Source organism: Natrix helvetica (genome assembly GCF_964273705.1).
Source record: "Natrix helvetica genome assembly, chromosome: Z".
Classification (NCBI taxonomy): domain Eukaryota; kingdom Metazoa; phylum Chordata; class Lepidosauria; order Squamata; family Natricidae; genus Natrix; species Natrix helvetica.
This window is the reverse complement of record NC_138554.1, coordinates 14,613,971-14,632,607: the sequence shown is the minus strand read 5'-3', so window position 1 is coordinate 14,632,607 and position 18,637 is coordinate 14,613,971. Positions and strand designations below refer to the sequence as shown.

At 36.2% G+C, this 18,637-nt stretch overlaps 1 protein-coding gene across 1 annotated transcript; it reads right to left on the bottom strand.

The window, feature by feature from the left end:
- Window positions 1-1,239: 1,239 nt before the first annotated feature.
- LOC309401293 (vomeronasal type-2 receptor 26-like) lies at window positions 1,240-16,329 on the bottom strand (the record flags this gene model as incomplete). The annotated part of the gene is made up of 7 exons (XM_081970361.1): window positions 1,240-2,141; window positions 3,638-3,656; window positions 6,462-7,313; window positions 8,439-8,708; window positions 11,853-12,094; window positions 14,946-15,242; window positions 16,170-16,329. 7 exons carry the CDS (start codon window positions 16,327-16,329, stop codon window positions 1,240-1,242), a joined length of 2,742 nt encoding a protein of 913 aa, XP_081826487.1.
- Between the last annotated feature and the right edge of the window lie 2,308 nt (window positions 16,330-18,637).

Here is an 18,637-nt window from a genome sequence, read left to right as displayed (position 1 = left end):
CTCTGATCTTTTTTGATGCCAATATTAATGTCTGCTAAAAAGGACAAAGTCTAGACATAGACTTTGAATTGGTAATGTTCCCTTGGTTTAAAACAAGTTACAAGGTGTGATTTATTTTTATTGTTTGCTTAAATTACTGGGTTAAAAGAAATGGAAGCACTTGGAAATTTAGCAGGCTATGAAAAAAATGATAGACTATTCAGCCACTGCAGCCAAGAGTTTGAAACTAGTGGTAGTTAAGGGAAGAATAGTGGACATTAATGAAAACAAGTGATTTGATAGATCATCTCAATTTTATTTTCATTCGTTCATTCATTCATTCATTCATTCAAAAACAATTAATTTTTTAAAATGTTAAAATAATAAAAGCATCCACAAAATAAGTACATATTCCAGCGATGATGGTTAATCATCCACTAGTAAAGCTATGTCATGGGTTTCTTAACACCCCATTAAACTACTACCAGACCCTATCCCATGCTCCTTTCCACACAACTTTAATAATCCAGGAGAGGAATGGATCTAATACACAAGTGGCTGAACTAACAGCTTAGAGGATCTTATTCTCCTCCTCAAGTTCCATTGGTTCCAGGTCACCTTGCAAGCCCCCACACCACACAGATCTTGCTTTACAGTTGGAGTCCAAAATGTAGTTTATTTGAATGGTATTGTCCAGCAGATGTGCAATGATCCTTTATGTATTACTCCCTCCAGGAAGGGACCAAGTCACCTAAAATATGTATTACTTGGACAAGGCTGAATCCAGAAAGATGGATGAAATTTTAGGATGAAATCAGTTTCAGGTGTGACATCAGTGGAAAACCTAAGACACAGGTGGTAGTATAGGAAAACCATAAAATTTCCCCCAATGAAGATTTCAGAGCTATAAGTACATCAGAATGGTATAAAACAGGGGTCAGCTCTGTAGCCACATGTGGCTTTTTCATCTTTCTGCTGTGGCTCCAAGTCACTGGTCAGCTCCACAATTGATAGGGCTTTCTGTTAGGACAGAAAAAGGATGCCGCACTAGGAGTTGACTGTATGGTGGGGGAACTGGACTTCTGGTCAGCTGCAGAATTGAATGGGGGCCTTCTGTTTAGGACCTTTGTGCCTCTTTCTGGGTTTAAGATTGCTGACCACAGGTATAAACCCTTTCAAATGGATAACTTAAAAATATTTTCTAATTTTGATGAATCTTACTCTTATTAAAAAAAATAACCAAAACAAAGAAGAACATGGTTAAGCATGTCTTTTTATCAATTGTTCCTTGTTGTTTAAATCCGGTCTCAGAACAATAATGTAACATTTAGGGAAAAAGATGCATCCAAGGAGGACAGCAGTAGAGCACAAGATAGAGAAGATCTCCACAGCCACCATGGCTTTTCCTCTAGTGCTCAGGTAGGTTGGAACAAAGGAGACCCATACACTGCAGAAAGCCAGCATGCTGAAGGTGATAAACTTAGCTTCATTAAAGCTGTCAGGTAATTTACGAGCAAGAAAAGCCACAATAAAGCTGGCAATAGCTAAGATACCCATGTAGCCCAAAACACAGTAGAAGAAGAAAGCTGAACCCTCATTGCATTGTAAAATAATTTCTTGGGACTCTGATTGCATGTCCAACTCAGGAAATGGGGAAGATGTCGACAACCAAACAATACAAATACATACTTGTAAGAGAGAGCATGAGAAGACAATAGAAAAGGCCAATCTTTTCCCCACCCATTTCCTCATCTGAGATCCTGGTTTCGTGGCCATGAAAGCCACAACCACAGTAACAGTTTTGGCCAGGACACTAGAAATGGCCACTGAGAAAGTGATGCCAAAAGCTGATTGTCGGAGAAGGCATGTCACTTTGCCAGGATGGCTGAGAAAGAACAAAGAGGAGAGAAAACAGAGCAGAAGAGAGACAAGCAAGGTGTAGGTGAGAGACCTGTTGTTGGCTTTGACAATGGGAGTATCCTTGTGCTTAATAAATGTTCCAAGTACCCAAGATGTCAAGAAGAAGAAACAAAAAGCCATTGAGGTTAACCCAATTCCTAGGGTTTCTTCAATATTTAGAAAGACCACTGGTTTCACAATGCATTCTATCTTTTCCTTATTTGGATAGTGATCTTTTGAACATTCAAAACAGTCATCCATATCTGAAAAAAAAAGTCAAGGAATTTGTCATTTAGGCATTTCCAAGTTTTATTTTTGAGTGGGGGGGAACCATATGTTATTCTTTTTGAGTTGTTTCCAATAGTTCTCAGTTTGATCGTGTTTCTATGTAAGCACAATTTTAATTCTATTTTATCATTTACGATTGGCATAAAATGGAGTGCAATTAATCTTAAAACGCAGTATTTCTAACATTTTTGAAAATTACTAAAATAGGGACAATTTCAAAAAATGGAGAAGAAGACTCTGATGATGGATGTAAGATTTGAATAAAAGAAGCAGATGGAGAAGCATTTAGAGTCATTGCAATATAATTCATTTAAACCCTCTAGCTTTTCTCTTTCCTGAAGAGTGAGTAAACTAGGAAATATCAGTATTTTTATTTTGTGGAAAAAAGTATTGTTTGATGAGAAAATACCATTGATTTACTTTCGATATTGCTGTTGTTCAGTTGCTAAGTGATGTCTAATTCTTTGCTATCTCATGGTCCATAGCAAACTATTTCCCCCATCCTCCATTGTCTCCCTGAGTCTGCCCAAACTCATGCCCGCTGTGTCAATGACACTATCTACGTATCTTATGCTCTTCCGTCTCCTTCTCCTTTTGCCTACAATCTTTCCAGTGAGTCCTCTCTTCTCATTTGGTGGACAAAATATTTGAGGTTCAGCTTCCATACCTGTCCTTCCAAAGAAACGTCAGGATTTATTTATTTTAGGGTTGAACTTTTAATATAGGAAAAAGTATATTACTGTGTTCCAATGAATTGTGTCCTGACCTTTGTGATGCTTCTATGTTATATGAGATAACATTAATAGGTTCTTCAGGCAGCCTCCTTATATCAATATTTGATCTATTCACAAATCTTCTTTTTTCAAATGAAGCTTTTTTTCATTTTCCTTATTTTCATGCTTTCATGAAAAATGGAAAACAGCAGAAGAAGTGACAGTTCATTGACAGCTAAACTGACCTGAACCGATTCAAACATTTGTTAGTTGTATTTTACAATTTTAACCTCAGTCATTTTTTATTTTAATTTAATTTATTCTCCTTATTTTGTAAACAAACTTTGCACTGGAATTGATTTAAATTGCAACAAGAAGTTTAAATGTAACTAGATTCTTATTTCTCTGCCCTGTTTAAAAATGGAACATGATGGCTCTCAAAAACTCTATGGCTCAATGCATCTCTAGCTTGTGTTCGTATAGCAAACACGACCTGCAAGCCTCTCAATGGCAAATTGTGTTTGATCCACAGGTAAAGAAATGAATGTTTGCAATAAGGTATTCATGAATCTAATAATTGTATACATCCTAAATGTGATACAGTTTGCTTAAGAATGTCTAATGAAAACTTCCTGGAATGTCTAACCTACCCATTTGATTTGAAATCTTCCCTTCTGGACATTGAATACAGTCATAACAACAGAATTTTTTTTCTTCATCTCCTTTCTTCCAAAATCCAGGGAAACAATGATCATTACATTGAGAAAGTGGAAGAATCTGTTGATAAACATAAAAAGTTTTGAAAAGGGAGATCGGTTTCACATTTTTCCCCCTTTATCGAAACAGATAATATGTTACTTCCCAGTGGGCTGCTGAATTTTATCATCTTGGATTTACAACTGTGCATTAAAGAAGGTGTTGAATTTACAAGGATGTGTAAGAGGACTTGAAAAGGGGAAAGAAATTATATAAATTTGCACAATGGCAATATTATGGAATGATATGATTCTTATAATTTTAAATCGAATTGTAACCCACATATGCAAACTTGGTTTTAAAATCATACTACCAATCTGTCAATTTAGTAAATGAAACTTTGCACAGGACATGACTTCCACCCCATTCAACAACAGAAATCAGATTTGGAAAATCACTATCTTAATATGGTTTAACAGACAATGATCAACAGATCATAATGGATCAAAATGCAATTTCTGCAGACTGTAGAATTGAATAGAATAGAATAGAATAGAATAGAATAGAATAGAATAGAATAGAACTCTTTATTGGCCAAGTGTGATTGGACACACAACGAATTTGTCTTTGGTGCATATGCTCCCAGTGTACATAAAAAGACAACATACATTCAGCAAGAATCATGAGGTGCAACACTTAATGATAGTCGTAGGGCAAAAATAAGCAATAAGGGGAAAAATCAATATCAATATAAATCACAAAAATACAAGCAACAAGTTACAGTCCAGCAGTCATAAGTGGGAGGAGATGGGTGATAGGAACGATGAGAATAATAATAGTAATGCAGCCTTAGTGAATAGTTTGACAGTGGTGAGGGAATTATTTGTTTAGCAGAGTGATGGCATTTGAGAAAAAAACTGTTCTTGTGTCTAGTTGTCTTGTTGTGCAGTACTCTATAGCATTGTTTTGAGGATAGGAGTACTGTGCACAATCATGATTACTTACCTGGTTAAATCCAGGGTGCCAAATAATTGTGTTCCTCTGAATGATGAATTCTTTTCCTTTTGGAACATTGGACCTAAATTCTCCAACTTTAACTCTCTGAAAAGATCTGTTCGGAAAAGTGATCATGTTGACAATGTCAAAACCACCTTGGCCTTCCCTTTTGTCTTTAAAGAAGACTCTCTCTCCAGCTGAGTTGTTAAAAGAAATCCCTTGAAGAAGTGTGTGAAGCTACTTGAAGAAGGATAAGGAAAGGGAAGTCCAAAAGAAAACAAATGATTAGAGCTAAAAAGATTAAAACTTCCCTTTATTTAACTCTCACTTTTCAGGAAATTGAAAAAAATGTCTTCCTAACTTGAAATACAGAAGAAGAAAATGTCAACCCAGAATGAATGGTCAATAAATGAGGTTTGGAACTTACTTTGATGCTATTAGTAAAGGATGACAGGTATTTTAAAGCAACAAGCACAACAATTTTCCTGGTAGTTTACTTTAAGTCCAAAAACTAACATAATTTAATGGAGTTTTAAGTTCCTGGGTGTTATCATAAAAGAGGACCTGACTGAGGCACTTGTATTTCAACACTAGTTAAAAGGGCTCAGCAGAGATTATAGTACCTGAGGCTTCTTGGGAAAAAACAACTGAAAGAAAAACTGCTGGTGACCTTCTACTACTGCACCATAGGAAATATTTAACTTGCTGCACCTGTGTATGGTTTGCCGATTGCACAGTGGCAGATACCACATCACTCCAGAAGGTCAACATCAATGCCCAGAGGATCATTGATTGCCCTTTCCCCTCTTTGGAAAAGCTTTATAGCTCCCATTGCCTTAAAAAACTTCAAACAGTTCTTAAAGATCTATCTCATCCTGGGTACCATTTTTTTGAACTATTACTATCTGGCAGACAGTACAGGACAATAAAAACAAGGATAAATAGGCTGAAAAACAGCTTCTATCCCAGAGCAGTAACTATATTGAATTCTAATGTATAGTGCAATATTAATACAATATCAGGAGTTTTCAATTCAATTGTATAGAATGTGAAGAATGCATGTTTTGTTTTATGTATAATGTACACTGAAAATGGCATTTAATTTTGTTGTATGAGTTGGAATGAAAATAAAGTAAACTAAAATAGTGCACGTCTACTGATTAAAAAAACAACAACCCAATTGTCATAGCCTCTAACTTCACAGTCTAACAACCCTGTCTGGAGTAAATTGCAAAATACTAATCAGAAAAAAGAAATGTCCACATTTTTAAAAAGTGTGCTGGGCACAAAGCAAAGAAACACTGCTTTCTGACCCTTCTTCATTACAATTTTATTGGAACTGTGCTGGATACATTTACAAGACAGGCCAATTCTATGTGAAATGAAGTGGTTATTTATGGAACCAAGGATGATACCCTGTTTCCCCGAAAATAAGACCTCCCCGGATAATAAGCCCAATCGGGCTTTTGAGCGCATGCGATAAAATAAGCCCTTCCCCGAAAATAAGCCCTTCCTGGAAATATTGCAATACAGCAGCAGCCATGAGGTAACCACCCTCGCCGCCTCCTGCACCTCAAAAATAATAAGACCTCCCCGAAAATAAGGCCAAGTGCTTTTTTCAGGGGTCAAAAGAAAAGAAGACCATGTCTTATTTTCGGGGAAACACGGTATATAAACCTCATTGAATAGACTGACATTTACAAAGGTATTGGTTATTTTCATCTTCTTGTATTCTGCAATTTAGAATAACCTCTTAAACCATCAGCCTTGTTGCCTCAATCTTTCTATTGATATGTGAATATAGGCCAGAGCAAACAAGCTACTCAGTAGTGGATGAGAATGACTATCCACTAAAACAAAAGGTAGACAAAACATCTTTGGAGATATTACCTGCCAAGGCTGAAGATCTGGAAATTCAAACCTTTGAATCACTCTCTGTTGGGATCTTGTTCTCACTGCCTCATGCAAAGAATGTGCCACTGCATAGACAGCATTGTAGATACTGTAGCTTTGGCCAGTCAGCTTCAACTCAAACAGAGGTGCAGGCAGATCCCCCAAATTCTCTTCTCCACTACAAATTTTATCGTACATTAAGGTTAATTCCTCATTTGGAAATGAACAGTCAAACAATTGCTCCCAAACATTTTGAAAAAATCCATTTTTATGGGTTGAAGGCTTGATGACTTGAAGAAATTCTTCAAAGCCTTGAACTTCCCTTGAGTGCACTGTGAAGGAAAGGGCCCCGTAGAACAACTGGAGATCCAAACCTCTTTGAAATGCTGTCAGTATGAAATCAATTGGGTCCATCAAGATCCAAACCTTTCTAAATAATGTGCTCTCTTCATCCTCTAGTTCACACAGAAACACAGCAATTCTGAGCCACAAAATTGTGAATGATTCTCCATAGACAAGAAAAGCATTTGTTTTCTGATCTATTAGTTTATTGCAGATATTTGAGTTTCCCTGAAGAAATTCAGACACATTTTCCAAATTAACTAATTTTAGAATCTTTTGTGAGAAAGCTGTGCAGATGCCATTCTGGGAAAACAATGACTGAAGTTTCTGGAAGAAACGTTCTCCTTTACTACTATCAATAGTGAAGACTCCAATCCATGTCCATCCAAAATGAAGAAGAAGTTGTATAACTCCACTGTACTGATGGTCCTCATTTGGGACCATGCAATAAAGCAAAGATAACTTAGTAGTCTGGAACTCTTCTTGAGCAAAAGAACCATAAGTCAACTAAACTAAAAAAAAAGGAAAGCCATTATTCATGAGAACCAAGGGGAATGTATTAGAAAATAATTCTGGATGTATATTGAATGAAGTTGTCCCTACACTGAAAATTTCTACAATTATATATAGATTATGGAAGATGAACAATATAAGCAATAAAGTCTCAAAATGAAATATTTTCTCACCATTATGAACCGTTATGAACCAAAATTAGCATCCTGATATAGAGTTCCAGAATGTTCATCCCCATAAACACCCCTAATATAGCTATACCTAAAGAGAAGCAACCAAGGAGAGAATCCACCTAGAACTAAGGAGAAATTTCCAAAATCAACTGATGGAGTAGCTTGCCTTCAAAAGTTGTGGGTGTTCCATCAATGAAGGCTTTTCAAAAGAGACTGGACAATCATTTGTCTGAAATAGTATAGGATCTCCTGCTCGAGCAGGACATTGGACTAGAAGACCTTCAAGGTCCTTTCCAACTCTATTATTCTATGTTCTTTAGAGCTAGACTTATTGAAGTACCTTCTGCTCTTCTTTGTAGCTGGCAGAATAAAATATTTAAGCATGAAATCCATGAGATTCTGGAGAAATGGAATCAGTTAAGAATGTTCTACCTTAGTGTTTTATGTACATACATGCATACATGCTTCTCTGCATGCATGCATGCATACAAACATGCTTCCCTGCATGCATGCATACATGCATGCATACATACATACATCTCCAAAAAGACCCAAGTGCACCAATCACCCAATCATTCCAGAAAAAGCAGTTGAGTTTTATACCAAACTATTTTTATCAGACCCCAATGAAGACAGAGCAAGGAGAGGTACCACCTATTGCCAGAAGGCAGTCAAAACACAATACCTGCCCACTTAAATAAGTTTAAGGTTTTTCTCTAATTTATGTTTTCCATTTTAATTTCCTGATCTGTGATCATGGTAAAAGATTTTGATTTTTGAATATTGCATTCCCTTGAGCCCAAACACTGCATTATGGAATCAAATTACAGAAGGATTGCAAAATGGACTTCAGTGAAGTTCTGCAGAAAGACATGGCAAACCTTTAATATCTAACATTCATCACAAAAGAAGGCAAAGTTTCTATCTCATCCCCTGCCCAAACTACCTGTGGAATTTTGTAGACATTTACACTTTCTGCCATATAAGATGATGTATCCGAGCCTAATCCTCCTATAATGGCCATGAGATTCTTCTGACTGTCACATTTGTAGTTAGGGACAAAGCCCTGGGATTTGAATAGCAGATCCAGAGTGGTGCGATAGGTCATCCTTGGATCATGGTAACTATCATGGATGTGGAACCCGAGAGTGATGTTAGGTAAGATCTGGGAGTCCTCATTGATCTCCTTCACAGCAAAGGCCAAGGCAAGGGTGTGCTGGTAGAATTTAGTTATTATACTGTAATAGATTAAATACACCCGTTGAAAAAATGATTCTATAATTCTTGTAAGGTGGCAAAATCTCTATAAGAAGAAGAAGCATTTCTGTCTCTTACTGAAGTAATAAATGACAGGTTTTCTAAAGCACTCAATAATTAGTGCACAATTTAAATATACTTTTTATACAATATTTCTATGATTTGAAACAGATGTATACCGTAACAATATAGTAGCTTTTTTCAAGCTACCACTTTTATTTTCTATCCACATAACACAAAACTAAATAAGAATAGATAATGGAGACTTTATTTTAAAAAGTATGTTAATCTCACTAAATGTTCCTCAAAAGACTTCTTGCAGCAGATGTTTCATACGTTTTACAAGAAAGACTTTAATATAATATAAAGGAAATTATTCCTTCTCCCACATCCAAAATTGAAAGGCAAACAGGGTTAGATAACATATAAAACCTAGCATTTATTTTCAGCTTTTACTTATAAGAAAGATTTGGAGGACTTGGTTAAGATTGGAAACTGCATGGAAAAAAAAAACCCTTACAGTGGTAAGCCATAACCTTTTAAAGATGGATGTTCCTTAAATATAATTTCATAAAAGTGGTAAACAATTTGAGACACCATCCCTCCAATGATAAGGCCACCCGGCTGGTACCACTCATGTGGAACAAGGAAAGCATCCTGTGCAGGGCAGCTCAGAGTAACTACTTTGTTCATCAAGAATACCAGAAGGAGCAACTTCATGACTTTCTGCTTATGGGGAAAATATCTGGGTCTATCATTCGAAGAGATGTTCTGGCAGATAAGACAGGAGGAAGAGACTGTGTGGAAGTGAAGCTCAGAGAATCAGCATTAACCTTTCCTTCCTCCTTCTGGCTCTTGAAATATTGATATGGATTGTTTCTCAATTCCTATTCCCTTATGCACAGAACCTTTGTTGTTTGGCCTACTAGAATAATGGTGTGATTTCAGTAATCCATAAGGGACATCATTACCATTCAACAACAGGCAACCTGGAAATTTTCTTTATTATAGCTGATCAACATTTTTCTTTTAGATGACATAATATATGATTGAGACCTGTTTTGGAAACACCTGGAGAAAGAGAATTGGACTCAAAGTGGGTTAAGGGTTGATGTACTTTGCATTTTTATATTATTCTGTCCATATATGCCTACTGGATTTGTAAACAATATTTTCCTTTGTATATAATATTAGATCACACTACATTATTAGTATGGGTGTCATAGTCTCCAGAAAAAATCCCTTACTGGTAGTTCTTGATTTACTTACAGTTCATTTAGTGACCGTTTAAAGACACAACAGCACTGAAAAGGGTGATTTGATAACATTTTTTCACACTTATGACCATTGCCGCTTCCCCATGGTTACATCGTTTACATTTGGATGCTTGACAACTGAGTCACATTTACGATGGTTGCAGTGTCATGTGATAGCAAAAGCTGTTGTGGCCCATCAGTTGCAGGAGAGCTGGCAGCAGATTCGGAAAGTGAGGAGGTTGGGGAGAAACATGGGCCAGTCCTGGAGTCTGGGGAAGGCTCTGATGAGGGCTCTGTGTCAGAGGCAGAGAGGGGACCAGAACCATATGCCAGTTATCAGCTGCCTTCAGAGTCAGACATCAGTGAGGCAGACAAACAGCTGGAGCCTGTTTTCAGTGTGCTCATCTACAGAATTGTCAAATGAAGATAACAGCTAAAGAACAGAGATCAACTTGTGAGTAAGGCCACAGGTGGATGATGAATGGCCGGTTCCAGAGGAAATAAAAGAGGAGCGAAAGGAGAGTGGAGTTTGTAGGAGACAATTATTTTGCTTAATTGGTTCTTGACTCTCCGAGACTCTGTGCCAAGTTTTGCAGATATCAGCCAATTAGCTCTCCAAGCCAGATAAGGTCTGTGACTATAAATCCTCCCTTCAAAGACTTTGCTGGATATGAATGAGCAGAATTCACAGTAAATTAATAAAAAGGGGGTTTTGTTGGGACAAGGAGTTGCTTCATGCTCTTGGGAAGCCTGAGTCAGAACAATAGCACTTGAACTTATATTCTGCTTCATAGAGCTTTACAGCCCTCTCTAAGCAGTTTTACAGAGTCAGCATATTGCCCACAACAATTTGGGTCCTCATTTTACCCACCTTGGAAAGGTGAGGGAAGGATGAGTCAACCTTGAGTCTGGTGAGATTCGATCTGCCAAACTGCTGGTAGCTAGTGATCAGCAGAAGTAGCCTGCAGTACTGCACGCTAACCACTGCACCACCGCGGCTCCTTTTGTAACCTTTGTCAGGCCTGCAAGCCATCTTTTATTTTGGACTCTAGGCCTACCACACTTTCTACTATTCATTTTCTATTGTGGGAAAGTGGGAGAAGGGATTATACGGAGTTGGGTGATATGTAGCCATAATAACATTATTTTCGAAACTCAAGGTCATCATTTGTCTCTGCACCTGAACTGGATGGGTGGACTCTGTCTTCTTGGCAGTGGAAGATTGGACTTATGATGAATTTGTGACTTTTGAGGCAGGATCTTGAGCTTTCAACTGGGTGGGAAAACTTGGGAACTTTCAGATTTAATAAATCACAACTTTTAGGAACTTCTAGAATTGGAGTGTTATTTGTTTGAGGATGCTATTTGGAACCCTGACAACCTTCCGATGAGCAAAGTCAATGGGGAAACAAAATTCCTTTAACAACTGTGTTACTAATTTAAGAACCAAAGTGATCCATTTAACAAATGTGGTGGAGAAAAGTCGCAAAATGGGGAAAAACTCACTTAACAAATGTTTCACTTAGCAACATAAATTTTGGGCTTAATTGTAGTCATAAGCTGCATTTGTGGAATTTCTGGCTATGTGTATGCCTGTATCAACTCTTTTCCTGACAATATCTTCAAAAGAACATTCAAAATAACTCTGAACAACAAATATTACACAATGGGTTAATTCCTCTTTATGAGTTGTTCCTTTTGGTTGAGGTCAGGCCGCAAAACAATGATGTAGCATTTGGGAAGCATTCCAGTAGTGCAGCACTGGAGGCCAAGATGGAGAAGACCTCTACAGCTATCATGGCTTTATCTTTTGTGTTCAAATAGGCTGGAAAGAAGGAGACCCATACACTGCAGAAGGCCAACAGGCTGAAGGTGATGAACTTGGCTTCATGAAAGCTGTCAGGTAGTTTACGGGCAAGAAAAGCCACAGCAAAGCTGACAATGGCCAAGATACCCATGTAGCCCAAGACACGGTAGAAAAAGGAAGCTGATCCTTTATTGCATTGTAATAACATTTCTTGAAGCTCTGAGTGCATGTCCAGTTCCAGGAATGGGGGAGATGTTGACAACCAAAGAATGCAAATACGTACTTAGACAAGAGAACAGGAAAGGATAATAGAAAAGGACAATTTTTTCCCCACCCATTTCCTCATCTGTGATCCCAGTTTAGTCGCCATGAAAGCCACAACCACAGTAATAGTTTTGGCCAGTGCACTAGAAATGGCCACTAAGAAGGTGATCCCAAAAGTTGGTTGTCAGAGAAGGCAGGTGACCTTGTCAGATTGGCTGAGGAGGAACAAAGAGGAGAAAAAACAGATCAGAAGAGAGACAAGGAGGATATAGGTTAATTATTGATTGTTGGCTTTGACAATGGGATTATCCCTTTACTTAATAAATGTTCCAAGTATCCAAGATGTCAAGAAGAAGAAACAAAGAGATGCTGAGGATAAGGCAATTCCTAAGATTTCTTCAAAAGTTAGAAAGACCAGCAGTTTCAGGATTGATCCTTTCTTTTTTTTTAAATTTTTAAATAATGATCTTCTGAACATTCAGAACAATCTTCCACATCTGGAAAGAAAATCAAGGCAGTTTTTTCATCTGGGCATTCCATATTGCTGAAAATTACCTTATTAATTTTATGCAACCCATAGGTTTATTAACGTTTGCTTAAGTCTAATGAAAAGTGGTAGAATGCCTAACTTACCATTTTGATTTGAAATCTTCCCTTATGGGAATGGAATACAGTCGTAGCAGCAGAACTGATTTCCTTCAATCCCTTTTTTCCAATATCCATGGAAACAAGGGTCATTGCATCAAGAAAGTGTAAGAATCTGATGATGAGGATAAAAGATTTTGAAACTGGGGATATTTAAAACAGTTTGTAATTTTTCTCCTTTATGGAGGAGAATTATTTTTGACTTCCCAAAGGATACTGACTTTATCAGAAAAGAATTGCACATGTGGATAAACACATGGAGTTATGAGAACTCTTGGAAATGCCAACCAAATATGCATACATGGCTTTTATACTGTAATTTCCATTTGTCAATTTGATGAGTGTTTGATCATCAACAGTATTTGAAAAGAATATGCCTTTGTTTCTTTTAAAAACGAGAAATCACATTTTGAAAGAGACTATGTTCAACATGGAATCATAATGGATTAAGGTGTGGGCGATTCATTGATTTGATACTTGGTTAAAAGTCAGATTCCAGACAATCACATCTTCAACAATGAATAATTTCTTCCCCTTTGGAGCCTGTGGATCCAGCTCAAACTCTCTGAAAGGATCTGTTTGGAAAAGTGATCAAGTTTGTGATATCGAATCCACCTGTTGCTTCTCCTTTCTCATTCAGGAACACTCTCTCCCCAGCTGAATTGTTAAAAGAAATGCCTTGTAGAAATGAATGGAGCTACTTGAAAGGGAATAAAGCAGAAAGGGGATTGAAAGTATAATAATGTAGAAGAGAATATCATATTCAATGTTTTCACCATTCTTTCCATTCCAATAACAATAATTAAGGTAAAGGTTCCCCTCACACATATGTGGTTAAGATGCTGAGCTTGTCAATTTGGTGGTTCAAATCCCTAGTGCTATGTAACGGAGTGAGCTCTTGTTACTTGTCCCAGCTACTGCCATCCTAGCAGTTCGAAAGCATATAAAAGTGGAAGTAGAAAAATAGAAACCACTTTTGGTGGGAAGGTAACAGCATTCCGTGTGCCTTCAGCATTTAGTCATGCCGGCCACATGACCATGGAGATATCTTCGGACAGTGTTGGCTCTTCAGCTTTGAAACAGAGATGAGCACCACCCCCTAGAGTTCAAAACGACTAGCACATATGTGTGAGGAGAATCTTTACCTTTACCTTAATTATTGCTATTGGAATGCAAAGAATGGTGAAAACATTGAATATGATATTCTCTTCTACATTTCTACAAATTTATAATTGATAGTTCATGGAAATATATAAGTCCACTCTATTATTAATTTTATATTATTTTAAGGAAAGGTAGGAATGCATTGAAGGTGAGTAAAAATTTGAAATTATGTAAATTTCTTCGATTACGATCAGGTTCCCTATTTAAACAACTAATTCTACATATTCTATATCATATCTAATCTGTCCTGATTGGTACAAAGGAGTTCAACAGTTTGAGATCTGACTAGTTTCCTTTAGCAATTTTTTTTAATCTGAGACTCAATGTTCTTTGATAGATAATTAGGGGTGGACATTATGGCAAACAAATTTGTTTCATACTATGGATTCAACATGTAAAACAGACCACTTTTATTTCATTCCTCTAAAATTCTAATACAGACAAAAAGTTCAGTTTTTCAGACAGGAAAATTTCATGAGCCACACAAAAAGTTCTTGGAGAGTTGATTATTTTGGGAGGAGACAATGAACAATAATCTAGATTATCACTTTAACTGTCTTTTATTGTGCAAGATCAAGTGATTTACTAAATAACTCCTGCCAACATATAACCCATAAATTATACAGTAGCTCCTTGATGATCAAAATAACAGAATAACAGAATAACAACAGAAACCATTTTTCTATATCTATTTTAGACAGAACAGTATAATAGGGTCAGAAGGCACATTGGAGGTCTTTTAGTCAAACACCCTACTCAAGAAGACACTATGCCATTTCAAACAAAAAGCTACCCTTCTCTTTATTAAAATCTACCATGTTGGATCATCCAAATTTCTGGAGACAAGTTGTTCCACTAATTAATTGTTAATTATTCTCACCATCAGGAATTTTTTTTGCTTATTTCTACTTTGTTTATTACACTTGTTTCCACATACAAAAAAACATTAAGAAATTCCACAAAGATATTTTACATCAAACTGCTCATTTAAAAAAGAAGAAATGTCCAATGAAGAGAAAATATCTGCCAAGACTGCAGATTTGGAAGATCATTTTTTTACGCATCGTAATTATCTTCCTATTGAACCCCGTCATGTATAGAGCCTGCAAATCATGAGCCACAGAATAAACAGCATTATAGATACTGTAGCTTTGGCCAGTCATTTCCATTTCAAACACAGGTGAAGAAAGATCCTCCAGCTTCATCTCCCCAGTGCACTGCCTACTGTGTGTTTCTTGTAACTCTGACTTTGGAAATGAACAATCAAAAGCTTGTTCCCAAACTTCCTGCAGAAACCCATCTCTGTAGTCTGAAAGTGGATTTATGGTCTGAAGAAATTCCTTGAAACCTTCAACTTCTGTTGAATGAACAGTGAAGGAAATAGCCCTATGGAACATCTGGAGGTCCCAGTTGATTTGACAATATGAAATCAATCTGTGCAGTCATGATCCACACCTTTCCAAATAATGCAATTTCTTTGCTGTCTGGATTTCCTGAAAACATTACAAATCTTAGCCACATAATTGTCAATGGTTCTCCATAAACAAGAACTGCATTGTCTTCTCTATTCATCAAATGAATGGAAATCCTTGAGATTGTTTGATAAATGTCTGGAAAGTCCTCCAAGTGGATCAGTCATGAAAGCCTTTCTATGAATGATGAGCAGATTCCATTCTCTGCAAGTAAGGGCTGCATTTTTTTGTAAGAATTTTTCTCCATTTTGTTATCCATGTTATCCAGTGCAAAAATCCCAATCCATGTCCATCTGAAATGACGAAGCAGTTGGATAATCCCAGTGTACTGATGGTCCTGTTTAGGGACCATGAAATAAAGTTGAGAGAGCTTACTGGTCTGAAATTCTTCTTGGGCTAAGGAGCTATATGTCAGCTGCAAGAAAGTGGAGTAGTATTCTCTTGAGTTGTTAGATCAAACATGAATGTCCTGTCTAGTTTCATATAAAATATATCCAATGAAGGAATTATTTTCCTGAAATTCTTCCAAATATGGAAATAAATTTCTTGGAATTATTTCAAACACATATAACTGATCAATTGTTTTCATAGAAGCAGAGAGTTCAAATCTTTCCTTTGGTATGAAATGTCCATGGATTCATACTGCCTGAATTTGGCATAGCAGTTTCAAAATTATGCTAATTAATAGACCTTAAGCCAGGAAGAATATCTTAACACAAACCTGAGACTAAATTTTAATGCTCCTTAATTATTCAGTAACAACAATGGTACCAGAATATAGGATTTTTCTGTTTAATCCTTTCATAACTTGCTTGTGGAATCTTGAAGAAACATAATTTCAGCAATATGAGATAATAATACAAAAGCCAGTCCCCCAATGATAGCCTTTAGATTCTTCTGGCTACTACATTTGCAGTTAGGGACAAATTCCTGGGATTTGAAAAGCAGGTCCAGAGTGGTGCGATAGGTCATCCTTGCGTTGAGGTAACTGTCATAGATGTGGAACCTGAGAGTGACATTAGGTAAAATCTGGGAGCCAGCATTGATCTGCTTCAGAGCAAAGGCCAAGGCAAGGACGTGTTGATGAACTTTGGTGAATACACTGCAAATAGCTTAAACCCCCCACTGAAAAAATAATAATAATTTTACAATCCTTTAAGGTGGCATTATTTCTATATGAATAATAAACTTTTTTTTCTCTGACAGTAGTAGGAAGATTATAGCTTTGGTACAATGCTTAATAATTCATACAGCATTTCCATGATTTCCAACAAATATGTACTGCAACAAATACAAGTATATATGTTTTGTGAGGAGAGATAGTGCCAAATCTTTGTAAAAATATCTTTACCTCAGTAAATGTTTAAATAGAGGCTTCTTTATTTATTTATTTATTTATTTTTCAACATATAAACACTTCATCTTTCCTTCAACAGGGTGTCATCTGGGTATAAATATCTCTGTGCAACAGCTTTCAGCCTTTACAACATCATTCACTTTAATATTAATTCTCTAATCTTAAAATTGCAATATATTAAGCAATTGAACATTATTAACCCAATCATTTTCCTCTTAACATATCTTTGAATAAATAAAAACAATACTAACATTAATCTTAATTATTTTCCTCATCATAATACTAACAATTATCATCTTGCTTACACCTCTATCTTAACATATTTTCTACTCTTCTTTAGTCTTCTTCCCTCATTTCCAATTCTCTTTTTTCCCTCTAACCATTGATAAAATACTTCCTATATCTTATAATAGTCAGTTTGTTCTTTCTCTTTAATTATTAATGTTAATCTATTCATTTCTTTACATTCTAATATTTTCCTGATCACCTTCTCAATAGGAATCTCTTCACTTTTCCAGTGTTGTGCAAATACAATTCCAGCTGCAATTAATACATGGATAATTGAATAAGTATTCTCTTTATTATAAGTTTCAGGTAAAATCCCCTGCAAAATTATTTCTGGCTTTACCTCATTATGTTGTTTTATCATATTCTCCAACCATGTTTTTATTTTTATCTAATTTTTTTTGCTTCTAAATATGTCCATCACATATCACCCATAAGATCCATGTATCTGGTAGCATTTCCAACATTTAGCTGACTTATCTTTAAACATCTCCACCAGTCTTGCTGGTGCCAGTTACCATCCGTAAAACATCTTATATAGCTCCTCTTTATATACAGTTGACATTATTAATTTATAATTCCTTTCCCACAATTTATGCCATTTATCTAATTCTATGATATAGCCATTTTTTTTTTGCCCCATGCTATCAGTCTCTTTTATTTGTTCCTCTTTCAGCTTTATACTCAATAAGTAACTATATAGTTTCTTTATCAATCTTTCTTCTGTTCCTGTTAATATTTTATCTAATTCTGTTAATTATTTATAAAAGCCATGTAATTTAGCATCTTTCTCAAATGTAGACTGTATCTGCACTTGTGAGCACTATGTTATATCGATCCCTTGCTCACACATTTCTTGTTTGCTTTTGAGCTCCCCCTTTCACTCAAGGTGTCTTTATATCTAACAATATTTCCCATATTGATGACATTTGGGTGAATCAATGCTTCCATTGTTGAAAACCAAACTGGTATCCTCAAATAATGTTGTTCTTTCATTTTCTCCCATACTAATATTAATGCATTCCTTATATAATGTCTCTGAAAGTATCCGTGTATTTTATTTTCCCCTTATCACAAAAAGGTATAGCAGCCCAATTGGAAGTTGTGTCCTTCTAAAGTCACTAATCTTGTATTACTCAATACAGTCCATTCTTTTATCCATGTTAATACAGCTGCCTACAATTCCCAATGTGGTAATCTGAAACCTCCTCTACTTCTTACATCTTGTAACATTTTAAAGATAATTCTTGCTTTTTCCCCTTGCCAAACATACTTATATATTATTTTATTAAGTTCTTCAATTTTTTTTCCAATTTATTGGAATTGTTTGAAATAAATACAATAATCTTGGCAATAGGGGGTTGCGATGGGATTGCGATGGGTCGGACATGACTTCGCAACTAACAACAACAATTCCTCTAGGATATAATTGTTTTATTTTGATGAGACAAATATAAACACAAATATAAAAAGGCAACATTAAAAATAAAAATATGGTTTTCTGCCTGCATGGTCTTCTGTGATAAGCCAAAGGACAGAAAGAGGGAGTAGTGACCTTCCTCCCATATTTAGTCATACCAGGGGTTGTAACACAAAATACATACCTATTTCCCTGGCTCAACTGATAAGGAAGTGAGC